The 10,867-nt window shown below is 55.5% G+C and overlaps 1 protein-coding gene across 1 annotated transcript; it reads left to right on the forward strand.

The window, feature by feature from the left end:
• Positions 1-394: 394 nt before the first annotated feature.
• On the forward strand, positions 395-10,089 carry LOC122374166 (annexin A8-like protein 1). The gene is made up of 9 exons (XM_043352764.1): positions 395-567; positions 5,590-5,651; positions 5,958-6,072; positions 6,923-7,127; positions 7,543-7,695; positions 7,905-8,013; positions 8,328-8,392; positions 8,687-8,868; positions 9,379-10,089. The coding sequence occupies exons 1-9, from the start codon at positions 562-564 to the stop codon at positions 9,430-9,432; spliced, it is 951 nt and encodes a 316-aa protein (XP_043208699.1). The 5' UTR covers positions 395-561; the 3' UTR covers positions 9,433-10,089.
• Positions 10,090-10,867: the final 778 nt, after the last annotated feature.

Raw genomic sequence — 10,867 nt, forward strand, 5'->3', positions numbered from 1 at the left:
AAGGCTTTCGCGCTATTTAGAATAGGTACCAAAATGCTTATTACGGTGAGGTGAAACTTTTTCAATCTTTAATTCTGACTTGAACCTTAGTTTTGATTCCGAACTATAGCTTCAAAAGACGGTAGTACCTACCGCATCAGTAGGCCCTTTTCGTCCGATCGTTTCCTAACTGGTAAGTACCTACTTGGGCGGCATAGTCTGTCTACCTATAATGCGTTCCTCGCCTACAGGACCATCGGGGATGGCCATGACCTGTGAATTCTAACTTGACCTTTTGGAGGGTCAAAGAAAAAGTGTAAAAATCTTACCACTGAGAAACTTGTGATTCTGCCACAAAAATATCGGAAAAAACTAAAACTAGAAAGTTTGAATAATGTTAGCCATATAGGCCCGACCAGCGCGGCGGGCCGCCACAAGTACCGGTACTGGGTTCCGGCCGGCGCGCTGCCCAGCTCTAGGCGGCGCGGCGGTGCCGGCCGGCGCCCAGTCGTCCGTCCGTCCGTCCGTCCGTCCGTCGTCCGTAGTCCGTCCGACAGCAGCGCTCCTACTGAAACAGCAGCCATGGTGGTAAGTACAGGTCGGACCGCTGAACGGGCAGCAGATTCCGACCCTCGGGAGTGGAATCTCTCGATTGGGTGATAGTTTGACGGTGTGTTTGGTGTTATTAACTTGTGGGCGTAACCCTTTTGTCCAGGTGTGACCGCTGGCCGGTGTCGGTAGTACCTAGACAGCTCTGCTTATTTACAGAGATGAAAGTCGTGTTATCAATCTCAAAGCAGAAATTATTCACTATAAGTCGCTAAGCACCCAGGACGTATCGAAGGTCACCACGCCGGTACGGCGGGCTGGGCCGGCCGCCGCGCCGGTCCAGGGGGCGCTGGCCGGGCACTCCCTGGAGCCACGCCAGAATCGATCGGCAATTCGGACTCCGCCGCCACGCCCACACCCCCCGTGCCCTGTGGGCGGTGTTAGCGGGGTCGGGCGGTGCGTGCCGCACTCCCCCTGACCCGGCGCCGCCGCCGCCGGGGTCACCAGGGGTCACCAGGGGTCACGGACGGCGCTGTCTCCGGGTGCGGTCGACACCACGCCGCGTTCAGCGAAGGGCCGCGCCGCTGGCGATGGGCAGCCACCGCCCTTGTCCCGGCCTGGGGCGGCGGTCCGCGGCGCGCGGCAGGTATAGGGGTGTCTCGGTCCCACATACCTACCTACCTGCTGCCGACCTGTGAGCGCGTGTGAAAAACACGTCCAGCGTAGGTCCTGCACAGTCATCCGGGCGGGTTTCCAATGCACGCCGTGCTTTCAGCAGCACCTGTTCAGACGGCTCTAACGCACGGGCACGTCGTCAGTGATCCCGTGCTGTGGTATCGTATTTCGGCTCCCTCAGAGGACGGCAAACAGCTCCGTGAGGCACAGATGGGTTGGCACGCCGCTGGGACACAAGTACAGCTAACTTTGGTGGAGCGCCCTGCTGAGCCGCACCGACACTAGCGACAGAGCGTCATACCAATATCATACCAATATCGAATGCCATTCGTCGGTTGACGATTGGCATATGCATTGCTTATATAACGAATCCTGATAGTGTGGCTTGATTTGTTAAGATGATAAGCCTGAATGGGTAATAGTCATTATACGTGCAGTGTATGTTTTGCTTGACAATCGGCCATCAGTCCACTGTTGTTTCAGTCAGCCCGCTCCCACCTCCGATGGCGATAGCCCCCCCCCCCCCGACACGGAGAGACGGTGACGCCACCCCCCCCCCCCCGGAGCCGGTTTTCGGTGCACAGTAGCCGCGCGGCGGTGCGTGCAGCGTGCTGCCGGTGCTGGCGGAGCCGGGAGCCGCCGGCCTGGTGCGGCGGCCACTTTAGGCGTTATACCGCCCCCACGAGTTGCAGCATTTGCAGCATTTGCTACTCACTAATACGAGATTAGGCCAAAATCGCATGGATCTGAACTAAATAAAACTTAAAAGTATGTACAAACAAACATCCGAAGTAGCCAAAGGTAGTCAGTCAAAACCATTCTCCCACCTAAAAAAAAAAACGCTCTGGAGCCTTCTTCATGACCCGGTCGCCTCTGCAGCTAATCTCTTCTGCACTGAGCGACAACTCACATATACCTGCCCGGCCTATGGGCCCAGCTGTCTGGGTCCTAGCTGAGTCCAGCACCGCCCCGGTCTGAGCTGAGCTCAGCACCGGCGAGCGCTAATTTCCCGTCCCGCCGCCTCCCCGCCCCCAGCCGAGCGCCCCGCCCCCCGGCCGGGCCGAACCGTCCGAACCGCCCTCCCGTCAGGTGATCGTACGGCAATGTCCAGGGGTGGCCCACCCACGGACGGACCGGCGCAGACAGCAGGTGGGAACCGTCCGAGGTTACAAAAGGGATAGCTAGCGCGGAAGCTCCGATACTCTGGTCAATAACCGGTGGCCTGTGACAAAAGTGTGTTGTACCGTATACACATTGTACCTATATTGGTGGACACGCTCGCAGCCAAATTAAAGTAAGCGATTTATTCTATTTTCGCCGTCAGGCATACCTAATGAGACGCTTTTATTTATCTGATAAATATACGGTTCGATAAACCGGAAGCTAATTTTGATATAAAACCATGACACCGAAGTCGAAAGACGGACACATCCATGGGTCCGAGTCCCTGGTCCGTTACCTCTGGAGCCGGCTAGCGGTCTGTCGCGATCCAGGACCACGCCTGGGGAGGGTCGTCCACCCCTGAGGTCTGCGGTCCGCGACCACACCTGGAGCGGCGGCGGGTCGGTCACCCCTGGAGTGGTTCCCAAGGCTGGGCGGGCGTCGGTCGACCCACGAGCAGTTTCTCTCTGCCACCGCCCTCGGCGAAAGACGGTCCGCTGGAATGGTGGTGCTCAGAGAGTCCCAGAGGCGAGGATCGGCTCGGTATGTGATGCACAATTATCGAGACGGCGCACTCGTCACAAACAGGGGAAAACTGAAATCATATCTTCGAAGGCGTCCGACCACTTATCCCATCGTATCAATCACAATGCGCACTGTTCTAAACCTGCAATATAATGCTACAATACCTACATACCTACATGCTGGTAACAGCAAACCTCGGAGCCCAGAGCGTGATCGCTTGATCAGCTGGTGAGTCATGCCGTTTATTGTCGCTGAGATCACGTCTGCTGACACTCGGCCGCTGTTATCACTGGTCAGCAGTCTGTCTGCCCCAGTATGACCGACTGACCACTGAGTGGGTGGAGGTAGCTGCTACTAGGACTGACCCGGCTCGTGAGCTCCAGCTCGAGGATCCGCCGCCGCCCGCCCGCACACATTGATCGAGTCTGCCCTATACGGTCGATCGAGGGACGGCCCGCCGGCCAAACCCAGAGGGTGTTTCATACGCCAGGCGCTGAAACTATGGCCTGTCTTGTGATCGAACACGCACGTTGGCAGCTTCACCTCACAGCAATTTAAACGGACTCTGGGTATACAGATACCATACCTCACGCCTCACGGACAGACTCGGGTTAGCACTCTCCCCGGTTACTTCACAGCGGCCTTATTCGGTCCGGGGAGGAAGTAGAGCGCAGAAGTGCCGGGTGTTTTGGGTGCACTAGGTGCACAGGGGTGAGCAGGTTGCAGAGGGCTGTGAAGGGTGCGGAGGGCTGGCTCCACTGACCCCTCCTCTCCACCGCCGTCCGCTGGCTTCACGAGAGACCTCAGGCCGGGCGCCGCCGCCACTGAGCCGCTCTAAGCCAGTTACGTCGCGGTGTAAGCCGTCTCCACACAAATCGGTCCCGGCGCCGACACTGTTATCGCCCGCCCCCCCCCCCCCCCTCCACTCCCCTTCCCGGCCTCCCCGATCCCTTCCCTTCGCCCGTAAGTACCCGGGGGTTTCACTTCACCTAGGCTGAAAAAGGGTTGGACATGTTTCTTTTAATCATCCCAGTGGAGTAGAAGCTGTCTTTCAAAAATAAGTTCAACTAAATAAAATCAAGTTAGTCTTTCTTTTTTACAGTCAAACTCTGACTTAAACACCATTCATACCCGAATGAATGGCATTTTGGCGGCTATTCACAGTACCTATCTCGTTTCCATTCTCCTGAATTAGTAGGCCCGTGGGCGGTCAGACACGTCACGCTGTATGATTTCACCGCGTCAGCTGGTCAGACACGTGACGTCATAAGTCAGCTGACCGAGAAACACGTCATCTGTGTGGTGACCAGCCCGTCTTCCAGCTGGAATGTTTGCCGTCTCAGGCCCTGACGACATAGCAACCGTCTTACCACTGGGATGATTGTGTTCATATATTGATTTATCACCATCACTTTAGCGACGGTTACTGGGGCAACGTCTGTACAACTACACACAGAGACTTGTGCCTACACAGAAACTACACAGGCAGGTTGAACTTGGCACCTAACCCGGCCTGACCGGCAGCCGGCGGCCAGATTCGCCCACATTGCCGTCACAGTCACACCATGGGGTGGGCGACCACGCGCGAGCGGCGCCTGCAGCCGGGGCCGGCGGCGGGCGGTGGTAGGGCGCCGCCGGCCTCAGAGACGGCTGGTGGTGAGAGATGTTTACCCTACAAACAGAGCCGGCGGCTACCGCGGGAACCGCTTCCTGAGACCCCGGCCGGAGACTGGAGGTCGGCGGCCGATCAGGGGAACGGTAGGCTGTCATGGCTGCTCTTCTACAGGAGCGATTGACTACGGTGTTGCCCGAGTGGTTTGTTGCTGGGGTTCGGCTTCGGATTTAAACGGCTTTAAAGCCACTTGGTTATAAACGGAGAAGGGGCCAATAACCGAATTTCTCTCTCGCTCTTCATCTCTGCATCTGTCTCTATCTCACTGCATTTCTTCCTCCTCCTCTCTCTCTCTCTCTCTCTCTCTCTCTCTCTCTCTCTCTCTCTCTCTCTCTCTCTCTCTCTCTCTCTCTCTCTCTCTCTCTCTCTCTCTCTCTCTCTCTCTCTCTCTCTCTCTCTCTCTCTCTCTCTCTCTCTCTCTCTCTTTCTCTCTCATTCTCCTTTCGTAAAGCGCTCACCACCGTCAGACGTCAGTACCGCTACCGACTCTGCCCTACACCGCGCCGGTCCGCCCAGCGCCAGTTTTTGCGCCCTCCACCCCTCCTGCTACCGGGTCAACCCGGTTTTTCTCTGAAACCACCAGGCGCCGAGCGTCTTCCCTTTGCCAGTCCCCCCCCCCCCCCCTCCGCGACAGGAGACCTCAGTGGGGGGGGGGGGGCAGTCAGCTGCCTGGCACGTGATTGGGCTAACAACGGCTCCGACGAACGGCCTGCCGACGGGGTAGGGAACAGATTTACTAGACGAATCTCACGGGACCGAAACATAACACATTATCGTCTTCGCACTCAACGAGTGTGATTAGGAATGTGTAGGTTAGATGCAGTCACACAGTTAAGAACAATTTTCATTTTACATCGATCTTTCGATATGAAGCCTATTGATGAATATTGATTGATTGATTGATGATGCTTATAGAGGATCCCCATATATTGTTCCCGTGTTTTGGTTTAGGTATTCCAGATCCCTTCTGTCTCCCGATACGATATTTTCTGTGACGATTTACATCTGTGTCCCGTGTGTTTTTCCAGTACTTCCCGACCGTCACGCCGCACGAGGGCTTCAACCCGGAGGAGGATGCCGCCGCCATCAAGTGAGGCCGGAGCTGCTTTTGTTGAGCGACCTCAGCCCGGGTCGCCTGCTTTTATGTAGATAGACTGTAAAGCGCGAACTTTGCAGCTCTGGGTGTTAGCGTTAAGCTTGACGGAAAGGACAAAGCAGCATGCATCAAATAAAATCACTTAAAATTGAATAAGTAAATTGTTTAAATCAGAGGTGTGGAATAGTTTTCGTTGATAATTAGGCAATTATTTGGCTAAGATGTAGCGAAACTGTCACGTTCTATATGTCTATATGTTCTATAGTATTATGACCGACGCTCTGCCTGCCCCGATCTCAGGAAGGCGATGAAGGGAATGGGCTGCGACGAGGGCCCCATCGTGGCCATCCTCTCCAAACGGTGCATCAAGCAGCGCGTGCAGATTGCCGAGTGCTACAAACGGGAGTACGGCAAGGTGCGTATCAATGGGTATGTATTTAGAGGAGCGGCTTTGGTTGTTACACGAATAGTAACAGCAGCTAATAAAAAGTAGGTAAATGAAGGTTAACTGGTGTGTTTAAGGCTTATGTTGATGACGGTACGTTGAATCCTGCTATCGCAACAACTTTATTGTCGAGTTAACGTCGTCAGCAGAGTTAATATCGTTTACTTTCCATCTGGATATGAGATGACGCTCGGAACCGAGTTCGAGTTCATATTGTTAACGACAAACACATGCGCCCCTCGCTGCCTCCTTTTCCCTTCCCTCCCTCTGACCCGCCCTCCTGTCCCCTCCCCTGACCCGCCCTCCTGTTCCCTCCCCTGATCCGCCCTCCTTTCACCTCCCCTGACCCGCCCTCCTGTCCCCTCCCCTGACCCGCCCTCCTGTCCCCTCCCCTGACCCGCCCTCCTGTCCCCTCCCCTGACCCGCCCTCCTGTCCCATCCCCTGACCCGCCCTCCTGTTCCCTCCCCTGACCCGCCCTCCTGTCCCCTCCCTCTGACCCGCCCTCCTGTCCCCTCCCTCTGACCCGCCCTCCTGTCCCCTCCCCTGACCCGCCCTCCTGTCCCCTCCCTCTGACCCGCCCTCCTGTCCCCTCCCTCTGACCCGCCCTCCTGTCCCCTCCCCTGACCCGCCCTCCTGTCCCCTCCCCTGACCCGCCCTCCTGTTCCCTCCCCTGACCCGCCCTCCTGTCCCCTCCCCTGACCCGCCCTCCTGTTCCCTCCCCTGACCCGCCCTCCTGTTCCCTCCCTGACCCGCCCTCCTGTTCCCTCCCCCTGACCCGCCCTTCTGTTCCCTCCCCTGACCCGCGTCCCCGCCCCGCAGGACCTGGCTGAGGACCTGAAGAAGGAGCTCGGCGGGGACCTGGAGACCATCATGATGGCCCTCACCTACTCCTACTTCGAGTACCTGGCGCGCGAGCTGCAGAGCGCCTTCAAGGGCATGTCCACCAAGGAGAAGGTGGTGCTGGACATCATCCTGACCCGCAACAACGCCGAGATGCACCTGCTCCAGGACACCTACTCCAAGAGTGAGTGGACGGGAGACCGGACACGGGCGGGAGCCGAGCCGGCTGGCGAGTTGATTCGTACGGACCTCGATCGGGGCTCACCAATAGTCAGGAGAGGTGTGAAGCTGGTCACAAACTACGGCTATATATGACTTTGAACTCTTGTGGGTGGTTAAAGTTAAAACTTAATTCGAAGGTTTGTTGTCAATACGTTAAAACACTATTCGTCTGAATTGTGTTTCTATTGAAAAACAAACCTGAGTTCCCTGACAATTTTGCAAAAGCTGCCTGAGATCAGTATATAAGTTGGACGGTATAGGTATTGACGAGGTAAGGATAGCTGCCTTGTCAGCATCCTCTGAGCGCCTCTGGAGGTGGCGGACGATGTAGTGTTAGTGTTCCCTCGTCAGATTTACATGCCGCCCGTGCTCCCCAGAGTGCCACTCGACGCTGGACGAGGCGGTGCGGAAGGGCATGAAGGGTGACATCGAGAAGCTGCTGGTGTCGATCCTCAGCGGCAGCCGGGACGAGACGGACCGCGTCGACCAGCAGAAGGCCAAGCAGCAGGCCCAGGACCTCTACAAGGCCGGTGCGTCACAGCGCTGGACGTTATGACACGGGACGCCTTTAACAACACATATTTTCCTGAGAATTGGGATATGCAAATCGATACTGAAGATGCATTGAACGCTTTGTTCAATAATTCATACTGCAGTACTAGGTACTGCTACTGTCACTTCTGTGACTTGTCCCTTGCTAGTTCTAAAACCCTTCACTCGTTTTTTCGCTCTTGTTCAGGCGAGAAGAAGCTGGGCACCAACGAAGAAGCGTTCCGGAATATCTTTGCCAGCGAGAGTCTACCTCAGCTTCTGGCGATCGAGAAGGAGTACGAGGCCATCTCGAAAAAGTAAGACGGGTACCAACGGCCGACAGTTCGAATATCCGCTCCGCTACGACAAATTAAACAGGAAATGACTGCGTCCGTAATGGCGAATGAGAATGTCTGTTCACATACCGCCAAATTCAGTGCCCTTATTGAGTGTTTGTCTTATGTCTGTTAGTGTGCATACGCTCGTATCTTGTGCGCTCACCGTGCCCGACGCTGACCATCCCGCTGACCATCCCGCTGACCATCCCGCTGACCGTCCCGCTGACCATCCCGCTGACCATCCCGCTGACCATCCCGCTGACCATCCCGCTGACCATCCCGCTGACCGACAGAACGCTGCAGGAGGCCATCAAGAGTGAGCTCAGTGGCAGCTTCCAGAAGGCCCTGCTTATTCTGCGTGAGTCGCCGTACTAACTACCCGGCTGGTCCGAATGGCGTACACAGATAGGCAATAGTCCAAAGTTATTAGTTACTCGTTACCGGTAAAACAAATCAAAAGAAGGGAAAAACAAATATTACTTATATTCGTGTCAGTAACGACAAATTTATAAACGGTACCTTAGCTGATATTCGTCTTACATTATGGTACCCGCTTATCTCACGGCCGTATTCCAAATGCGCAGCGTCTGCGCACCTGTCTGTCTACGTCTCCCCTCCTCTGACCCGAGTCGGTGGCTGTGTTTCCGCGCAGTGGCGGTGGCCAAGGACAAGGTGGAGTACTACGCCGACTGTCTGTACGACAGCATGCAGGGCGCCGGCACCGACGACAAGACCCTGATCCGGATCGTCGTGTCACGCAGCGAGCTCGACCTGGGCGCCATCAAGGCCAAGTACCTGGAGAAGTACGGAAAGACGCTCGACCACTCCATCGAGGTGAGACACGACCGCCGAGGGCAGGCTCTCAGAGGGACTAACGGGAAAGGGGAGGACGGCGGGACGAGGAAGGGGCTCATGTCAGGGAATGCCATAGGCTGTATGGCTGGTGGCTGGTTATAAAAGGTACAGGTCTCGCGGGTTTTAGCGGTAGGTTTTGCACTTAGAACATTTAGTGTACTTCAGGCTATATATTCGTCGTCTTAAGCTTTTAAGTGTTGAAGATGCGATCGACTTGTTGGGTAATTAGCCGGCCATGAGCGTGTAAAATGGCTTCATCGTAGATCGATTAGTTTCTGAGATATAGCCGGAAAGGTAAAGTGGTGCAAAACCTACCGCTTAATCTCGCGAGAGCCGTACACTGTATGATATACACGCCACCTTTTGAAGCGGTTTGCCCTCCTCCGGTGAAACCTTCCTGACCCTGGACCCTGTATGTGACCTGTGACCTGTGTTGTGACTCTGATAACCTCTATGACCCCTGTGATACCGGATGCTCTCTGTTCCCAGCGGGAGACCTCCGGAGCGTACAAGAACGCGCTTCTGGCACTGGTCCGCGGTTAGACACTCCGCCATAGGTCAGACCGAGCGGTGGCGGCGGCTCTGCGGGACACCGCGGCTCCACCTGCCGCGCCGTTCTGCAGCTCGCGGTCACAGGGGGCGCTCCGCTGTCTCTGAGGGCGTCCTCAGACACAGCGGGCGCCGTCCCCTGACACTGCGGGCGCCGTCCTCTGACACTGCGGGCGCCGCCCTCTGACACTGCGGGCGCCGTCCTCTGACACTGCGGGCGCCGTCCTCCGACACTGGGGGGGGGCGGGGGAGGGGGCGAGGCGCCGTCCGGTCACAGCGGGCGCGGGTGCTGGGAACACTGTGAACGAATGCTTGCAGCAGCTGAATTGCCATTCTCATGTGTCACCGGTTGTTACTATGTGCCTAAAACGCTTTATAGGCGAGCTGTGAATCGGATGATTGTACTCTGGTGTTTTTTTTTTCGTGCTGCCAAGTCAGATTGAGTTGTCAAATGTACCCGCACCATGGAGGAAAGAAAGGGCGCAGTTTTATAGTGTCGAACTAGTGTCCGACTACATTTCACAATCTCGCTCAGTCCACGACTGCCTCTTAGTACATCACCGAGAACCATACGCTTTTAGGCTTCACGAGTCTCTATACTTCTGCTAGCTTTAACACGAATCGTCCAGCTTAATAAACGTGTGAAAATAGTTATGAATGTGTTTAGACGTATTGGATGAGGACGGGAAATATAAATGCTGCCGACTGCTCGTTGGTTGAGTCATTGTTTTCACAATAACGACTATGCAGAAAAAATATCGCTCATTTTGAGAAGTTATTACTCAGATTGAACGGACCTAGCCCGTTGAAGGCTTCCCGCGATCGGGAGATTACTGAGCGTGTTTGTTACGTATTTGGTACTGGGTGGGCTACTGGGTCTTCATCCTCGAGGACTCCAAGTCGACATTATTCGCTTATTTCCTTCCACAAGTACCTATTTCCATTCCCCGCCCTCCTCGTGATTGCTTGCCAACTATCATGCGTGCACTGTGATTGGCGCGGCTGAGCCGTGGGCATTGCATTGTCTTGCTCTCAACAATAACTCCAGCCACATCGTCTCCAAATAGTCAGAAAGGCAGATGATGCTATCCTAATTTCATAAGTTGTTTGATAAGTTCACCCTCGCCGGCACAGGCCATTTTGCGTCCTTCGACGGCACAGGGGGGGGGGGGTTAGTACTACCCCCCCCCCCCTCGCGTTTGGCCCCTGATCGAGCTAGAGCTTCGCGGAAAAAACGAGCGTGTTGCCCGTCACGAGAGTAAGCCGATGATACCCAATTTTAAAATCCTAGGTCATCGGGTGACCTTTCAGGTCAGGTCAATGACCAGAAAACCGGAAAAATCGGGACCTGTTAGAAAGTCGTAAAGTGTGGCTGTTATGTGGTTTTCCGGGGTGCTGATCACTAATATCGTGTTAGTTTTGATCAGAG

Source organism: Amphibalanus amphitrite, unplaced genomic scaffold (genome assembly GCF_019059575.1).
Source record: "Amphibalanus amphitrite isolate SeventyFive unplaced genomic scaffold, NRLGWU_Aamphi_draft 001614F_arrow, whole genome shotgun sequence".
NCBI lineage: Eukaryota > Metazoa > Arthropoda > Thecostraca > Balanomorpha > Balanidae > Amphibalanus > Amphibalanus amphitrite.